Here is a 19,038-nt window from a genome sequence, read left to right on the forward strand (position 1 = left end):
TACGGGGTGGGGGGAAGGGGAAAAACAAAAAATATTTTTTTGTGAGAATTAACGACGGTTAAAACGAAAAAACGCGTTCGTTTAAATCCACGACTTTTCCGAATTTTTCTTTTAGGAAACCCTTTATAATTATTGTTTATGCAATTTTTTATACATTAAAGCACAACCGAAAGTTTTCTTTTTATTTAAGTAAGAATAACGAGAACAAATTCTCCCCTCGCGTGCGTGCAAAATCCATGAATTCCCCTCCCCCTTCTTCCCCCCGCGGGAATTTTTCGGGAATGGGAAATTTGACTGGGATAAAATTTGAAAAACGATCGATCGGGTCATTAGAAAAACCAAAAACAAAAAAAAAAAAAAAAAACAAATGTTAAATTCGAATATCACAAAATTTTCGTTTATATTTACTCTGTCATTATTATTATTATCATTATTATTATTATTATTATAATTCATATCATATGAATAAAATTTAATATTAATTTAATTTAATTTTTTAATAATAATAATTAACTATAACATAATTAAAGCATGTTTTCAAAGCGTAAAGAATGACTTTATTTATTTATTTATTATTATTATTATTATCGATAATTACGATTACGGGCTTAAATTCAAATTATTATCATTATTATTATTATTATTTTTATTTTTTTTATACGCTCGCGACCAAATTTATTTATTTATTTGTATTTCAGTGGTAACGATAATGATGATGATGATGATAATGACGTAACGGTAGTAGTAGTAGTAGTAGTAGTAGTAAGAGTAATAATAATAATAATAATATAACAAAGCAAAAGCAAATGCGATCGGGTCGCTTTCATTCCCGTTTTTCCTTCAAATCCAACCCGATTTCGGTTAAATGGTTATGACGTCACGTCGCGAAACCGTTCATTGATTAAAAAATGTTCAAAAATAATAATAATAATAATAATAATAAACGAAAAGGTGATACGTGACACTTTTTAATCTTCTTCTTCTTCTTCTCGTTAGCGACACTTGTTTTTGTCTCATTCTATCTTTTCGTTTCGTCTTTTTCTTTCGTCGCGTCATAAGCTCCGGATTTTCTATCATCTCTCATTTCGTTCATTTTTTCAAACGTGGCATCCTGGAAAAGGGGGGAGGGAGAGAAAGAAAGGAAGAGAAAGAAAAAGAGAGAGAAAGAAAGAAGAATGTTAGTATAGACGAAAAATTTTTTAAATAAGATTAAACATTATCAAAGTTGGCTAACCTGCGTCGTCGTCGTCGTCATGTTTATGGGTTGACTCAGGGATCGACTCGGAGTCGAATCGATCAATATGGTCACGTTCGTGTCGCTCAAAGATTTCGAAGAAGGATCCGTTATTTTTTTCAAATAATTTTCATCGCCCGCGAAGAGTGTTTCTTTCGAATGGTATTGCTTCTTGTTGTTCGTGTAACAACCGGCGGTGGTGGGGGTGGCGACACCGGCTGCGGCGGCGTTGGACGACGGAGAAGAATCTTTTTTCGTAAAATATGGTTGCAATCTGTTACGATTACTACCATCGATCGAATCGGTATCCGTTTGATAGGATGAAAATCTGTTGGAATCCGAACTGCTTCTCATGTGAGAACCATGTTGTCCGCCGACCCAAGACTGCGAAAGGTCCATGGATGGAGATTTTCTACTAGAATAAAATGAATTTTGAATTAACGGAAAATCGATAAATCCATCGATTCATCGATCGATGGATCGATCGATTGATCGATACCTGTGAGCAATTATTGAACCGTAAGGAATGCTAAGACTTCTTTGCATTACGCCATGACTACCGCCGCCGCCACCACGTTTTTCGAATCCGTCGTTCGAATCTAATTCGGAACGATTCGATTCCATTACGTTGTTACACTGTTGTTGCTGTTGCTGTTGTTGTTGTTGTTGATTTCTTTGTTCGCTGACTTGTTGCTGAAGAAGATTTAATATTAACCTTATGTCGCTCGCAACAGAATGTTCTAATGATTGCAATTGTCTGAAAATAAAAATATCATCGTGGAAGAATCATTTTTTTTTATTTTTCTAATTACACGACGGAATATACTAACTTGGTTAATTCGTCGACTCTATTGTTTAACAACATCATTTCGCTACTCATTTGAGAATGCGAGGATTGATATTGTGAAGGAAAACCGTTGAAAGAACACTGCTGACCGTATGATTTCCCGTGACTTCCGCTGCAGGTGCTCATGCTGTGTATTCCGACATCTTTCGATCTCGATACATCTCCGCCCGTTATCTGATACGATGATGGAATGGTTTTCACGTCGTCACCGTGCGTGCGATCTAAAACCACGCTCTCCGACGACAGCGGATTTTCTATTATCGACATTTTCTTATTTTCCTCATCCTCCACATCCGTGCTATTGCTTACGTGTTGAGCATCGATTCTTTGAAACGTTTCCAATATGGATTCTTCGATAATCGAAGTATCGATACCTTCGATTTCGCTTACGTCACCATCGTTTTGTATTGCTAACGTACAATTATTACATAGATTATGATTATTGTTCGAAGACGGTTGCGACGTTTGAGGACCACCTCGAACCGCGTTTAAATCTAAAACTAAATTATTTGCCGATTGAGAGCCTAAAGGAAAACGAAGATTGGAATGTGCGTTGGCAACGGCGGATGGCATGGATTTGACGTATTTTTGTTGCGAAAACGACGACGACGATGACGTTGTTGGTGGTGCAGACGACGCAGCTGCCGCAGCCGTCGTCGCACCGGACGACGATCCCGACGATGGCGCCGGCGCCGGCGGCGACGATGACGACGACAACGACGACGACACCCCCGATTTATTATTATTATTCTGATATTGAAAATTTGAGCCAGAATGAGATGACGTCAACAGTGTCGTCACAGGCATCGTCGTCGGCGGCGGATGAGCAATTTCCGGTACGGGTTGATTCGTCGCATACGTCATCATCGAACTTCCCAATTTATATTTTTTCGATAAACTATCACTTCCTCTGCCGTTTTGAAAACTGTCTTTATGGACGGAAACGGGAGTCGACACTGACGAAACTGAAAATCGATAAAAATAAACTTGAAACGATAATAATAATAATAATAATAATGATTTGAAATTTAAATGAGCGGAAACAGGGGGAAAATTTCATCGTCGTCAGCATTTCGCAGCAGGAGAAAATTTTTATTTACACGATCGATTGATAAGAAATAAAGAGCGGGCGGCGGGTGTATGTGAGTGAGTGATAAGGCAACCTTTCAAAAAAAAAAAAATTCCGCCGAGATTCGACGGATAGTAATAAGAGTAGCAGCAGCAGCAGCAGCAGGAGCAGCAGCATCATCATCATCAGTAGCAGCAAATGAATGATGAAACTTTTGTTGTTGTTGTTGTTTCGCGTTTCGTGTGTTTGTTTGTTGCTTGAGCCCGTCGGGTGTGACGTGTGAGAAAATGAAAATCTTATTTTTTTTAAAAAAAGTGATTTGCACATAAGTTAAGTATGTATATATAAATTTTACCTCATCGCAAAGCCAAATTTTTTTTTTTCTTTTTTTTTGTTTTCATTTTTTCTTTCGGGATGTCAACAAAAAAAACCAAAAAAAAAAAAAAAAAAAAAAAGAAAAAAAAAATGAATGAATTATCGGATTTTCCTACCTTGTTGACCAAGCAACGGCATCTTGTCTCGATTATAGCAATGTATTGTTACGGATGGAGTTATTCCAACGACTGGAGTATGTCGTCCTCCATTTTGATTGCTACGACTACGTCGCATTTTAGGATCCAACGTAACTATTGTATTCGATTTGATGCCTAGCAGATTACAATAAATATTATGTAAAAAAAAAAAAAAACAAGAGAGAGAGAGAGAGAGAAAAGGTTCGGGAAAGGATTTCGAAAGTAAACGAAAAGGTTAACAAAGGTCGAACGGGGGCAAGGGAGGGGGGAGGGGGAATGAGAGTTTCAAAAATTTTTTAATATCTTAGTTATTATTATTATTATTATTATTATTATTATTATTATTATCTATTCTTCGAACTTTGTGTTAAAAAAACAAAAAAAAAAGCAGCAAAAGCTTTGAACGTTAAGAAAAACAATTCGGGAGAGAAAGAGAGAGAGAGAGAGAGAAACAATTTATATCGGGTTTGATGATGTTGAAAGAAGAAGAAGAAGAAGAACAAACACTAATGACGTTCGTGATAACAACCTTATACCTAATAGGTACGATGATAACAACATATAAAGGTTCCGAAGGATGCTGCTGACTAAAACCTACGACGAAACAACAACAACAACAAACATCTCAATTAGAATTATTTTCGAAAACAAACAATCAAGCAGTGGGTTTAAAGGGGGTACGGGGGGAGGGTCAAAGGGGGGGGGGTAAAAACGTGCCGTTAATTTTTCACATATAAATTAAAACAGAAATATTTAGTAACGATAACGTGACAAATGCAAAAAACGGGGGAGGGTATGGTAGGGGTAGGGTAAACAGCGACAGAGACAACAACAACAAGAAAAAATGCAACAGCGGATTTAGGTTAATAAAACAGAGAGTGTTAAAGAGAGAGAGAGAGAGAGAGAGATAGAAATTAAAGGAGGATGATAACGTTGATTCGAAGTAATAACGAACCTACCTCCTCCTCCGTTTTTCGTGTTAAACGATCTCTTTCCCAATCCTGTTGTTAGTCGCATATCCGACAAACTCCTTCTTAGCGAATTTAGCATGCGGCCTACAAAGCAATAATATACAGCAGCAAAAGTTAACAAGTACAAAAAAAAAAAACAAAAACGAAACGGGGAAAAAAAAAAAATTTTTTTTTTTTTTAAATGTATATTTTGTAATAACCGTCGCCGAACGTGTACTATCATCATCATCATCATCATCATCGTCATAGTCATAATGATTATTAGAAACAACAGCAGCACAACAGCGACGTTCGCAAAAAAAAATTTTTTTTTTTTTTTCGAAGGAAAATTATTATTATTATTATTATTTAAAGAAAACACACACTCTCCGTCGGAAAATAAATCGTCCTGTCGTCCGTTTTGTCTTACTTCCGTTAATCCCACGATTCTGATTCCTGTCGTCGTCGTTAGTAAACAGGAACAGGAATAACAACAACAAAAAAAAAAAACGCGCGTGATCCTAACCCCCCTCCCCACACCGCGTCATCCCCTTTCTTTCTCACCACACTCTTCCTCGACAATGGACTAATAATAGTATAGCTAAGTCTTACTCCGAGATTATCGCGACGTGGATAAAGAATTTTTTATTCCCCCCGTCATAATAATAATTCGTGTCAGTAGACGACAAAAAAATCATTATTATTATTATTATTATTATTATTATTATTATTATTATTATTACTTTCTAATAATCTAATGAAAAAAAAAAAAAAATCAAACACAATGCCATATTTAATATTTATATATCTAAACTAATTGAAATTATTATTATTATTTTTGTTATCGTAGTTTTAAATCTCACCGTTAGATTGTGTTAGTATCGATGACGGAACCTAAAAAAACATGAAACCTGGAAAATTCTAAATGAATAATAAAAAAAAAAGTATAAATAAAAAACTTTACGTTCGTTCGTTCGTTCGTTTCATTCATTCACTTATTCGTTCGTTCGTTCGTTCGATCAATCAATCAATCATTCATTCACTCGAATAGAGAATCTCGGAGTGAAAAACTTTTTCTATGTTATCGGTGCGTTTTTTTTTTTTTTTATTACTTGTGTGTGGATGTGTGTGTGTGCGTGCGCGTGCGGAAAACGATTCGTTTTTTTATTATTAATTTTGTTACTCGTTGGTGATTAATTAATTAATTAATTAATTAATTAAAAAATGTAATTAATTATTATTATGACGACATTAATTACCGGTTATTGATGACGTGTGACCGTCGTGTTCCTCATATTCTTCTGCTCTTTCCGCTGATAGTTCGATGGCACCGGTGGGATTGTCGATTGTTTGATCGCTGAAAAAAAAAAAAAGAAATAAAATTTTACCATCACGTGTTTTTCTTTCTTTCTCTATTGACGACCGGATATGGTAGGGAAAAAAAAAACCTTTCTTGCGACAATTGCCTAGCCATGTCCATGCTATCGCCATGATTGTTTCCGGAATCGAAACTCGCCGTGAAACTGTTGTAAAATTGATGACCCTCAGCTGCGACTCTCGACGAATTCGGTCTGAAAAATCCAAACAAAAAAAAATCATGTCCGTTTCCGTTTCCGTCCTGGTCGCCGTCGCCGACATCTTTCGTTCTTACTTGTATTGCTTTCTAGCTTGAGATTCTTCATCGGTGCTACTCGATCTCGAAGCTTTCCTCCTGAAAAATCTCGGATCCACACCCGCTTGTTCTTCCTGCGAAAATACACACGTCACGTGTCAACAACCCATTTACGACAAACAACAACCAACAACAACAACACTTACGTCTCTCATGTTGAACGTGATTTCTAAATTTCTAGAAAAAGAATGATAAAATTCCGGATAGAGTGAAAGAACTTCCAAAAGATCATCCCGGTGTATCCTGTGAAGATCGCAATACGTGAGTGCTCGAACGTTCGATGAACTTTTACCAATCGTCGAATACACGCAAGGATTTTCACCGAAAATGTCATCTTTACCTACAAAGAGAGAGAGAGGGGGGGGGGTAATGGAGAAGTGAGGAGCACCACAAAAGCGATGATAATAATAATAATAATAAATAGATTATTATTTACCGAGTATCGCCATGACTATGTCATCCTTTAGTATTTCGATAGACCCTCTGCTTATGAAATGTAGATGCGTGAGAACGTCACCTTTGTGCACCAACGTGTCACCGGGTGGAGCGTGAGTTGTTTTGAATTTTAACGACAATGCTCTAAAAAATTGGAAAAATTAGAGTTTCCGCTACGCACGCACCCACACCCACACGCACTCGCACACGCACGCACGCACGCACGCACTCACAAGTCTAAAAAAAAATAGGCAAATACGTGTAAACAGATCATGCTTCTGCAACTAATTCGTTTATTTTTTCTCTCGGGGGTAGGGGGGCGGCGGAGACAATGGCGGTATCGGTTTCCGACGGTTACGTAAAATATAAATAAATATCTATATATCGATCGCTAAAGTCTACGTTTCCTTTACGTTTATTAAATATATATATATACGCAACCTTTTCCTAAAAACAATCACTCACTCACTCATCTACCTATCTATCTATCTATCTATCTATCTAGTACCTTTGAATTTTTCTATTTAAAACGCACGCGCACGCACACACACGCACAACTATATATTTCGTTTACTAATTTGAAAAGGTTATATTCGGTTGTTTTACCATCCGTTAAAAGAACCGTAGACTTTACCTTAATGTAAAAATCCTGCGAGAGAGAAAGAGAGAGAGAATAAGAGAAAGATAGATAGATAGAGAAAAGATTTGCGCAGACAAAAATATCGAAAAGGAGGAAAATTATGGAATGTAGTCGTTTGTTTGTTTGTTTACCTTAGACAACCCGGCGATGCTCCGTCGAAAGCTGAACAATTTGCCAAAAGGTTTCGATTTAAATGTAAGCATATATCCGCTTGTAAACACTCCGGAAAACCTTTGAGAACCGAATTCATGTCGATGCCGTTCGTGTACGTCCAAGCATGCTGAAAAAAAATCATAAAAAACGGTAGGTAGGTAGGTGCGGCCGCGTGATCGCCTTATAACTTTAGAGCCTTCCTACCTGAAAATATTCCTCCAGTCTTTGTCTCAACGGATTTGGAATTTGATGAAACCTTATGAATTCTCTCACTCTAAGCATTTGAGTGTGATACCTCGCCGTACCGGAATACAAACGTTGAATTATGGCCGACACGTTACCGAATATGCTGGCATACATGAGTGCTGGAAACAAAACAAAAATAATTAACAAACCAACGGACGCGACACCGTTTTACCGGAAACAAACAAACAAACGTACATCCGGCCAACATGACGCATATTGTGAAAATTTTTTCCGTGTCCGTATTTGGTGCGACGTTGCCAAATCCGACAGACGTGAGACTGGAGAATGTGAAATATAAAGCTGTTATGTACTTGGACTAAACGGAAAAAAAGAAATAATAATAATAATATTAACAATATTAATTTGATTTTCTTATGAAAAAACCAAACAAACAAATAAAAGTAACCTTTATTGAAGGACCGCCAGTGTTGTTAGGTTGGTAAAATTGATGAGTATCATTTGCAAGTATGTCCAACCAACCGACTTTGTGCTTGAGAGTTGATCTTTCCGCATTTGCGATCGCATACCTGAAACGTTTTAATTTTTTTTTTTTATTAACGACGATCGATTAAAATATTATAATTAAAAAAAAGGAAAAACCCGTACCATATGCAAGCCAACCAATGAGCGATGAGAGCGAATGTCGCCATTAGTAAAAGTAAAACGGCGGCACCATATTCCGAATACCTATCTATTTTCCTTGCTACCCGTACCAATCTGAGCAATCTCGCCGTTTTTAACAATCCTATAAGCGTCGTCGTCTGTTTTCATATAAGAAAAAATGATAATAATGATCAAAAAATAAAAATGTTAAATAAAATGAAAAAGAAAGCAGCCAAAAAAAAAAAAAAAAAAATTGAAAAAAATGCAATAATATTTCTGTCGCCGCTTTTTCCACTTTGTCGATACTCGACACACTTAAAAAATCGTAAGAAAAACCATCGCGCACGTGTTTAACTTACGTTTCCCCGAGTTCTTCGTAAACGATTTTGAAAAGAAAAAGAAAACATTCGAATGAATAAATAATAATATTAATAATAATAATAAATTTCGTATTGAATTAATTATATCATTTTAATTTTTTTCACCGACAAATCGTTCGCGGGCGGGGGAGGAGAGAGTGAGGAGAAAGGGGGAGGAGTAAAAGAAGAAGAGTGGGAGGAGGAAAGGAGAGGAGTAAAAGGAAAAAAGAGTGAGAGTGAGAGGAGGGGAAATGTCGCAGGATTTTCTTTCGTTCCTCCCTCCTTCTCCTCCTCTCACCTTCCTTTTCTTTCCCTTCCCCTCCTTTTTTTTTAAACGGAAACTCTCTCGCGTCCACGATTTACGCGCGATTTATGCGAAAAAAATACGATAACGATCCGCCATCTTTTTTTTTCTTTCTTCCTCTTATAACTCATTTATTATTTTTTCACACGTCAGGTTTCCCTTTCCTCGGAAGGGGGAGCTGGGGGGACCGGGGGATTAAAAACACACGCCATTTAATAAAAAAAAAATCAAACAAATCCACAAATGATAATTGATATTTCAAGGTCGTAAAAGCAAAAAAAAAAAAAAAAAAATTTTTTTTAAAAAGTGATTTCAACAAAATAAAATAATCAATCAATCAAAATTACTTTTTTTTTTTAATTAATACGTGTGCGTGCGTGCGTGGGTGCGTGAGTGAGTGCGTGTACGCACTCACGCGGGTGTTTTACATTTCAAGGGTATATAAAAAACATGCAAAACGATAATGATGATAATGATTATAATGATAAGACGTGGCGACGGCGGCGGCGGCGGCAGCGGTTTCGATACCGATGCTTCTCCTGATTATTAATTAAATTTCCCACGGGATAATTTCATTTATAATTGATGAATAAGTTTGAAATTTATTTTTTTTTTTTTTTTATTAAAAAAATCAATTAATTAATGTTTTTTACATTCGTCCGACATTTTTCCCTTTTTTTTTTTTTAACCACCGTAATCGTTGATTTAACGTGATCGATGACATCAATAAAAATTATTATTATTATTATTATTATTAAAATTAAATAATTGATTCTCTCTTCGATTTATTAATTAACAAATCTCGTAATTAAATTTTTTATATTCGTTCGTTTTATTATTATTATTATTATTGTCGATCGAATTTTTTTTTTTTTAATTTCCAGGTCCTATCGAAACGTTCACATCGATGACCGAGGTTCTTTTAATTAAAACTATTTTTTCTTATAAAAATCCCGTGAAAAGCAATGGAAAATTCTAGAAATATACATCTGCGGGGGCAGGGGGAGGGGCGGAAGGTGAAAAGTGGGGGATCATTCGCGTTACAATCTACAAAAACAAAATTCTAATTATGGGGAATTTTTACAACGTGCTAAATATCGATACGAATTAATCTACTTAATTTTTTATTTTTTCTACGGGTGAAGGGGGAGGGGCAAAAAGTTGGGGGGCAGAGAGAGAGAGAGAGAATGAATCAAAAAATTTCATGCAAAACTTTTTTAAAAAAAAAAAAAAAAAAAGTAATAATAATAAATTTGGGACGATTGTTTACCTCATCTGCTTCCAATCCGAGCTGCTGCACGTGACAGAAAGAGAGAGAGAGAGAAAGAGAAAAAATAATAAAATAAAAAACCAATGTACCAACATGACAAAAAAAAAAAATAAAATTTTTTTTTGGATTCGATTGAACGTCGACACACTTGTGGGCAACTTGGGAATTTTTTTTCGGGAAAAAGGGACGCCGTTAGGATGTGAGAAAATCCGGTGCGTGGGAAGGAAGGGAGGAAAGGGAGAAGAGGATGAAAGGGGAGAGAGGAGGAGGGGAAAAAATGGCAAAATAAAAAAAAACACTCACCTCGTCAGTGTCGGAACCGACAAGTAAAAGATCGAAAGGAATCGCAGCGACCAAATCAATGACGAACCATCCTTTGAAATAATGGACGGCGATTTTACCAGGATGTGACACGACCTCGTCATTGCTGTTGACATACGTCGTACGAAAATTGATAAGAATGTCAACGATAAACGTGACATCGACTGAAAAATATCAAAAAAAATTTTTTTTTAAATTAATACGTTTCGAAAATTATTTTTTTTCCTTTTCCCCTCCCTCCCTCCCTCCCTCCCTCTCCCCAGTTTCATCTCTTCGAGTCCTTAGGAGCAGCCCCCTTTTACAACTCCCCGTCTCCCGAGAAAAGAAAAGTAAATCCAACGTTGCCATTGTTTCAACATTCGATTTTAAATGAGAATTTCGAAAGGTAAAAAAAAAATTAATTTGAATATATCGACATTTGATATTTCCCCCCTCCTTTTGGGGGTGGGGGTGGTAGTTGTGGTGGGGAAGAAAGATCGAAACGGGACGCTTGGGGAGAAGTCCTGAAAATCGTTTTTTTTTTTTTTAAATTTTCCGATACGAATTTTTTTGTTATTCGAAACCCTGGAGAGACATTTAATGAAGCTGAAATTCATTTTTTTTAGAGAGAGAAAGAAAGAGAAAAAGATTTTTCCAGCGGCTTTTCCGGACTTTCTTTTTAAAAACCTGGAATCTTTTAAAATAATAATAATGATGATGATAACGATAATTTTCGACCGGGGGGGGGGGGGGAAATCGAAACGCAAAATAAAAAAAAAAAATTATTTAATATTTTAAACAATCGATTCATGTGGGGGACTTTTTTCCTTTTCCAATATCGGGGAGCGGGGGATGGAGGGGAGGGAATCAAACGTCATCCACCATACGAGAAAGATTTTTTTTTTTAATTTCGCTGGAAATTCACTGGAAATGGAGTTTTTAACAAAAACATTAAAAAAAGAAGGAAAATTAATGTATATAAAATAATGAATAATTTTCTTTTTTTTTCTTTCTCTCTCTCTCTCTCTCTTCCTCTCTCTTTCTTTCTTTTTCTCATTTTACGTAGTTTTCCCGTTTTCTGGAAATTCCAGATTAAAAAAAAAAGAAAAGTTAAACATTAACAATGAATGTATAATTAAACTTTTTTAATAGTTTTATAAAAGCATTACAAAACTCGACGTTCCTTTTATGATAAAATTGAAAACTTTTCCCGAAATGGGGGGGAGAGAGAGAGGAGAAACGAGAGACAGAAGAAGAAAAAAGAGAGAGAGAGATGGGGGAGGGGGGTAAGAGAAATTGGCAAAAATCACCCAAAAAAAAAATGTTAATTTTTTTTTTTTTTTTACTAAAGACCAACAATTTGAATTTTTTTTAAATTTAAATTTTGTTAATTAAAAAAGGAAAAAAGAAAAAAAGGAAAATTCCAGAAAAAATGAAAAAAAAAGAAAAAATGCGACTGACTTCGAATTTCCACAATCGGGAAATTTTTTTTTTTTTGTCTTTTTCAAAAATTATAAAAGAAAAAAAAAATTTTCCAATTTGAATAATAATTCCAGGGATTTTATTTTTATTTTTTTCTTCTCCTCCCCCCCCCATTTTTAAAACGATTTCAATACGATCGAAATGGGAATAAAAAACTAATAATAATAATAGTAATAATAATAATAAAATTTCGAAAAATTCGCGACGGAGGAAAAAATTTTACAAAGGAAAATTTCCAGAAAGAAAATTTAATCATTTATTCGAATAAAAACATTTCACAAAAGGATGGCATAATAATAATTTGACGTACTTCCGGTTTTGTTTAACTTTCGGGCATGTCTTCCGTCGTTTCCGGAATGAAATTTCAAAAAACAAGACAAAAAAAATTGAATGATCATCGTCGAATTTTAAATATAAAATTAATGTAAAAAAACATCTCGTGATGAAACAAAACGACCCGATAAGGAATAACGAAATGAGAGGAGGGGAAACATGATGACGACAGCAGAAGCAACAACAACAAACAAAAGCAAAACAAAACAAAACTAGAGAGAGAAGAAGGTGGAATGAACGGAAGGGGAGAGGAAGAGAGAGAGAGAGAGAAAATGAAAAAATCGAATTAAAAATTTATTAAAAGTTTCCTGTGCCACGGGAATAATTGAAAACTTTTTCTTTTTTTTTTCCAAACGTGGGTGATGCCCGTATTATTAGATAAAACATAAAACAAAACGAAAAAAAAAGGAGGAAAACGTTTGTATTTGCACGACAGTCAGAATTTTACAGAGAAAGAGAGACAGAAAAAGAAAGATAAAGAATGAATTAATAAGTAAGGTAAACAAAAATGAGAGAAGGACAAAAAAAGAGAAAGAGAAAGAAAAACAAATAAAGATAGATGTAGAAAAAGACCAACAAAGTGAGAGAGAGAAAGAGTGAATTAGTAAGGTAAACAGAAAAAGAAAGAAAGACAAACAAAGAGAGAGAGAGAGAGAGAGATCCAAGAAAAAAAGGTAAAAAAGAAAGAAAGAGACAGAAAAAGGTAGAAAAAGACATACAGAGAGTGAGAGGAGAGAGCCAAAGAGAAAAAGAAAAAAAGAGAGAGAGAGAGAGAGAGAGAGAGAGATAGAAAAAAACAAACAGACAGAGAATGAAAGGTAAACAAGATGAGAGAGAGAAAGAGAGGAAGACAAATATGAAGAGAAAGAGAAAAATACAAACAGAGAGAGAGGTAGAAAAAGAAAAAAAGAGAGACAGAGCGAGAAAGAACCAAAGAGAAAGAGAGAGAAGGTGAAAGACAAACAGAGAGATAGAGAGCCAAAGAGAAAGAGCAACACAAAGAGAGAGAGCCAAAGAGAAAGAGCAACACAAAGAGAGAGAGAGAGAAAAGACAAAATGAAAACTCACCGATGAGATCAACAATGACGATGGGGTCATCTCCGTATTTCGCCTTCCTCGAATGTATTTCGCTGTCTTCTAGCAAGAAGGCGGCGACATAAGGCGTAAATATTGCTGTGTACATGACGAGTATGAGTATGATCCAATCCCAAGCTGCTTTGAACGGAGAGTAATGAAGTATGGTCCATTTGTGTACTCTTGGCGATTGCAACTTGTATTCCGGTAGTACATCGGCTCCCAAAGAAAGTACCTGGGAAAATAAATCATTACGTCATCACATCAAAACCCCAACAACGAAAAAAACAAATTTTTTATATATTTACGAAATTTCAATAAGGAAAACTTATTATTATTATTATTATTTTTCACATTATTAAAAACAACAACAAGGAAACCACGACAAAGAATATTAATAATAATAAACTTTTATTATTTTTTCGTCTTCACTTTCCTTCTAGAACTTTCTTTCGTTTTATTTATTTATTTATTTAAAAAAACAAAAAAAAATTTTTCCAAACCTTTCGCTTATTATTTTTTTATTTAAACGAGATTTAATTATAATTTATACTCGATGAAAGGAATAAATGTTTTATCGTCGTGGAAAAAGAATTCGTTTGGAAAAAACAAAAAGTGTCATTAACAACGACTTTTTCAAATATATTAATTAATATTTATTTCAATTTTTTTTTTTTTTTTTTTTAAACGAAACGGAAATTTGTTTTCGAATTTTGCAATTTATCCTTCCTTAGCGTGTGACGTCATCATCATTTTCAATAATTTTATACCATAGAGTAAAAAAAAAACAAAAAGAAAAACGGCAACATCGCGATAATGATTTATTCAACGAAATCGTCATTTCGCGCGTCTCATTCCATACTTTTTAACGGAAAAAAATTCCCGGAAAGTTTTTTTTTTTGTCGTTTAAAAAAAAAAAAAACCAAAGACACTCTATGAAATAAATAAATGTTTTCTTTTCCATAGAGATAGAGAGAGAGAGAAAATTAATTTAATTAATGAGATAAAAAGAAATGAAAAAAACAATTAAAATTTGTTCAAAGGATTTGTTTTCAAAAAAAAAAAAAAAAAAAAACGGTTTTTCTAATTCCACCAGTAAGTACGTCGTTAAAAAAAAAAATTTTAATTTCGTTTTTTTTTTTTCCTTTTTTCCTTTTTTTTTTTTTTTTTTCCTTTTTGCGATAATTAAGTTGGGTTTAAATTACAATCGTTCGACACAAAAAACACAAAAAAAAAACGTATAATTTGAATTTTTTTGGCGACGATCTAACGATTCGATACAAAAAAAAAATTTATTTTTATTTGATTTCTTTTTTAGCGCCATTAAATACAGCTGTAACGGAAAAAACGAAAAAAAAATTTTCCGCCATTATAAGCTAATTAAAAGAAAAGAAAAGAAAAGAAAATTTTTTTTTTTTTTCGTTGTAAAGTTTTCGGCCCTTTTTTAAATCCTTTTTTTTACTTTACAAGATTTAAAAACCAAAAAAAAAAAAAAAAAAATGTCGCAAGTTTTCTTTCTTTCGGTTTTTCCCGTGCGTAATCGAATTTCCCGGTAAAAATTATTATTATTATTTTTTTTTTAAAGAAAAATATAATTTTCTTTTTGATACACGCGACGACCTAAATTTATTATTAACGAATTTTTTCAACCTTTTATAAAATTTATAGCGTGAAAAAGAAAAAAAAAAAAAATTTTTTTTCAATGTTTCTCTTATGTCTACTACGACAAATTTTCATCATTACTATTCTCGTGTGACGATATTAAAATTAATAATCTACGACAAAGTTGGATAAAGTCTACGTGACGTCATCACCAAACGCACAAGTAAGTTTCTGAACGCACACACACACGCACTCGTTCGACCCTTACAAACGATCCCACTCGGAAAAGAACCGGAAAAAGGAACGTATTGAATTAATTTTTAAAGGAAAGAATAAAAGAAAGAGAAAATGAAAGGAAAAGAAAAAAGATCCATTCGAGCGGACAAAAAAAAAAAAACGGAAAATTTGACGTGGAAGAAGAAAACTTGGAAAGCAACACACAATAGACGCTACAAGACATAAAATTGAAAGAAAATATTTAAAACGCATTTTGTGGAGAGAGAGAGAGAAAAAAAAACCCGCCAAAATCGAATCGTCCGTTACGATCGAAAATTCCTTTAATAATAATAATAATAATAATAATAATAATAATAATAATAATAATAATAAATATAATAAAAAAAAAATAATAATAATAAAAAGAAATTCGGCCACATCTGCACGATTGTCGGCGTTCGTAAAAGCAAAAATAATAATAATAATTAAATTCCGCCGAAAAATTAATCCCGGGATGATGATGATGATGATGATGGTGATGACGTGACGTAAAATAATGACGTAATTAAATTTGCCAAAAAATATTTGGCTACGATTATTATTATTATTATTATTATTATTATTATTATTATTAACAACAAACATGAGATGTCAGGTGATTCACGTGAGGTGAAAGGAAGTGAGGGAGGAAGAGGGGGGGTTGAGAGAGAAAGGAAAAAAGATGGAATATTACGGGGAGGGGGAAAGAGGGGGGGGAATAACGGGCAAAGCCCAGAATTAAATTTTTTTTTTTTTGTGCGTGTGTTACAATGTTGGCAAAAACCTTGAAATTTTTCTCACGTTCCCTCATCGAAGGCCGTCGTCTGCTCCCTCATTCATCACTCTTTTTTTTTTTTTTTCACTTTCCTCCCTCGCCCGTCCCCACCCCCCCCCCCGGTTTTACTTTTCACAATTTCTCAATTTAAACACCATTTCTATCTAATATACAAATATAATTATAATATTTCTTTCGAAACGAAAAATAAATAAATAAATTTTGTCGTCTGCTTTTTACTTTTTTTTTCATTACTATAAATTCCCGTACGCACGAGCACACGCACAAACGTCACGTTCGTTTTCACTCATTTTTTCACGAACCCTCCCACGAAAAAAAAAAAAAAAGAAAAAAAAGAAAAAACTCGTCACTCGACGTTTCTTTCACAATCGAAAGGGAAAAGAAAAAGGAAAATTATTAAGCAGACGATTTTTAACGGAGGAGGTGGAGGAGAAGGAGAAGGGGAGGGGGAAAAGGGTGGAAAGGGAAAAAATAGAAGCACGGGTAAATCAGAAAAAAAAAAAAAAATTTTTAAATCGATTTATTTTCCTCCCCATTCCCTCTCCCCTCCCCTTTTTCTCCCCTTTTCCTCCTCGACATTTTCCTTCCCTCATCGATTCGATCCGCGAATTATAAACCGCGTTCAGAAATTCTAATGAAAATGGCGGCGAGTAAATAAAGGCGAATTTAATTCCATTCACGTAAATTTATTTACTTTTTTTTTTTCTTTTACAAAAAAAAAAAAAAAAAAATTTGTTAATTTCCCCTGGGGGATGGCGGAGGGGGCGAGGGAAGGAGAGTAGAAGGAAAGGAAAAAAATTTTTTTTTCAATTTCCGGTCATTTAAAAATTTCTTTCATCTTTCGCAATGTGATTTTCCGACGAAATAAAAGTTACTGACACGTCTGTGTGATATGTTTTTTCTCACTTCTACCACCACAAAATTTACCATCGTTCATCATCTTCTTCTTCTGACAAACAACAAACAACAACAACAAACAGCAACAACAAACAACAACCTCTTGAATCGATTTTAAAAACAACATTTCAAGCGGTTCATCACAAAAAAAAAACTCGAACGACCGGAAATTCGATACATTTCATTTCCGATTGAACTTGCCTTAACGAAAACCTGATTCAAACACTGTTTGGTAAATTTTCTATGTCTCGCTCTGCAGTGAGGCCTTATCCCGAATTTTTTACTCCCGTGAAAATGTCCCGGAGCCGTCACACCACATTTTCCCTCTTTACAACAATCCCTTTCAAATTTTTCCGTCATTCTCCATCAGTTAACTATTATTATTATTATCGCTTTTTTTTTTTTATTTCTTTCTTTTGAACGAAAAACTTCTTTTCACCATCGAATATTTTATTTAACTAATCGGATTTCAAAACGATTTTATATATAATACAAACATCCGAACTGGCAAACTTAATCAAACAGGAAATTATCATTAAAAAAAAAAAAAAAAAATTGTTTTTCCATTTTCCATTTCTTTCTAACTTGTCAACCATATTTGTTATTCGAAAATGTCGTTTTAAATAAAATCTTTTTCGTTTTTTACAAAAGAAATTTAATTATTTATTTAAGGTAAATATAAGAGAGGGAAAAAATAAAATAGGATTTATTAAAACCAAAAAAAAGAAAAAGGGGAAAGAAAGAAAGAAAACAAAAAATCGTTTCCCCTACGAACGTTACCAACATTACAAAAAAAAAAAACAATTCGTTCGATAAGAATTGTAAAAAGAAAACAAAAGAAAAAAATTAAACGGTTTCTGACGTCATGACAAAAAATTAAAAACAAAATGGCGGAACGCCAATTAAAAACAATTTGGCTGGCTGGCCCTCGTTAAAAAAGTATTTACGAAAATATATTATTATTATTATTTATTTTTTACACTTTCCCCACCTCCCCGCTCGTATCGAACGTTCTAGATTCTTTTTTATTTACCAAGAGAAAATAGTAAAAGAAAGAAAGAAAAGAAATTTTTTTTTCTTCCCGAATCGAATCGAATTTTACGTGGATTTTGCATTATTATTATTATTATTATTATTTTTTGCATCTTCTGCTTTTAACCGATTCGTTTAAACCATGTCTCGCGATCACCTTATCTATTTTGTCCATTGAAAATATTCAAAGGAAATGCGAAACGTTAAAAAAAAAAAAAAAATTTTTTTTGTCGTTTGTTTGTTGTTATTAAAAGACGAAGTTGTTTACATATGACGTCATTATTTTTTATTTACTTATTGTGGCAACCATGTTGCTCCTACAGCTAACTACTACTACTTCTACTTCCACGACAATTTATTCGCAAATTTAATTTCCACCGTATTAAAGTTTATATTAATTTCCCCCCCCCCCAAAAAAAAAGTTTTCATTAATAATTTTCATCTCCTTTAATGTGAGCAACTAATTTCAAATTAATTTATTTATAAAAAAAAATTTGTTACGTATTGCCAACCTTTGAAGTGAAAAAAAATAAAAATTAAAAAAATTTTTTTTTGCGCGCACGTTGTGAAATTAAATTTTTTTTTTTAAATTTTAAAAAAATTTTATTACCTTTTGCAAAATAAAAGAAAATTTAAAGATGGGGGTGGGGGGTTAAAGAAAAACAGGAAAATTTTTAAAAATTTTTCCCGCCTTTTTTTTGAAAATTTTCAGTCATTCGAAGATACGCGTGCGACACGTCGGAAAAACGCAAACACATCATCATCATCATCATCATCGCATTCGATCAAATTTTTCATAAAATTATAAAATCAATGACAAATTATTTAAATTACTACCCCATTCTCAGAATTGCCAACGTGATGTCAAAAAAAAAAAAAAAATTTTTTTAATTATAAACAAACCTTTAAATGGTTTTTTAAGTACGCAAGAGTTTACAAGCAAACGACAAACGAACCAAACAAACAAACAAAC

The 19,038-nt window shown here is 33.7% G+C and overlaps 2 protein-coding genes across 2 annotated transcripts; both read right to left on the reverse strand.

Annotated features, from left to right (window-relative positions):
- Window positions 1-1,018: 1,018 nt before the first annotated feature.
- Phum_PHUM193520 (uncharacterized protein) lies at window positions 1,019-3,759 on the reverse strand (the record flags this gene model as incomplete). Its single annotated transcript, XM_002425297.1, has 5 exons — window positions 1,019-1,111; window positions 1,235-1,649; window positions 1,734-1,991; window positions 2,065-3,046; window positions 3,642-3,759. The coding sequence occupies 5 exons, from the start codon at window positions 3,757-3,759 to the stop codon at window positions 1,019-1,021; spliced, it is 1,866 nt and encodes a 621-aa protein (XP_002425342.1).
- Window positions 3,760-6,394: 2,635 nt separating this feature from the next.
- Window positions 6,395-13,507, reverse strand: Phum_PHUM193530 (voltage-activated ion channel, putative; the record flags this gene model as incomplete). Its single annotated transcript, XM_002425298.1, has 11 exons — window positions 6,395-6,624; window positions 6,721-6,863; window positions 7,491-7,639; window positions 7,717-7,877; window positions 7,954-8,074; window positions 8,165-8,285; window positions 8,365-8,519; window positions 8,657-8,675; window positions 10,433-10,452; window positions 10,598-10,779; window positions 13,474-13,507. 11 exons carry the CDS (start codon window positions 13,505-13,507, stop codon window positions 6,395-6,397), a joined length of 1,335 nt encoding a protein of 444 aa, XP_002425343.1.
- Window positions 13,508-19,038: the final 5,531 nt, after the last annotated feature.

This window comes from Pediculus humanus, genomic scaffold (assembly GCF_000006295.1).
Source record: "Pediculus humanus corporis 1103172107542 genomic scaffold, whole genome shotgun sequence".
Taxonomy (NCBI): domain Eukaryota; kingdom Metazoa; phylum Arthropoda; class Insecta; order Psocodea; family Pediculidae; genus Pediculus; species Pediculus humanus.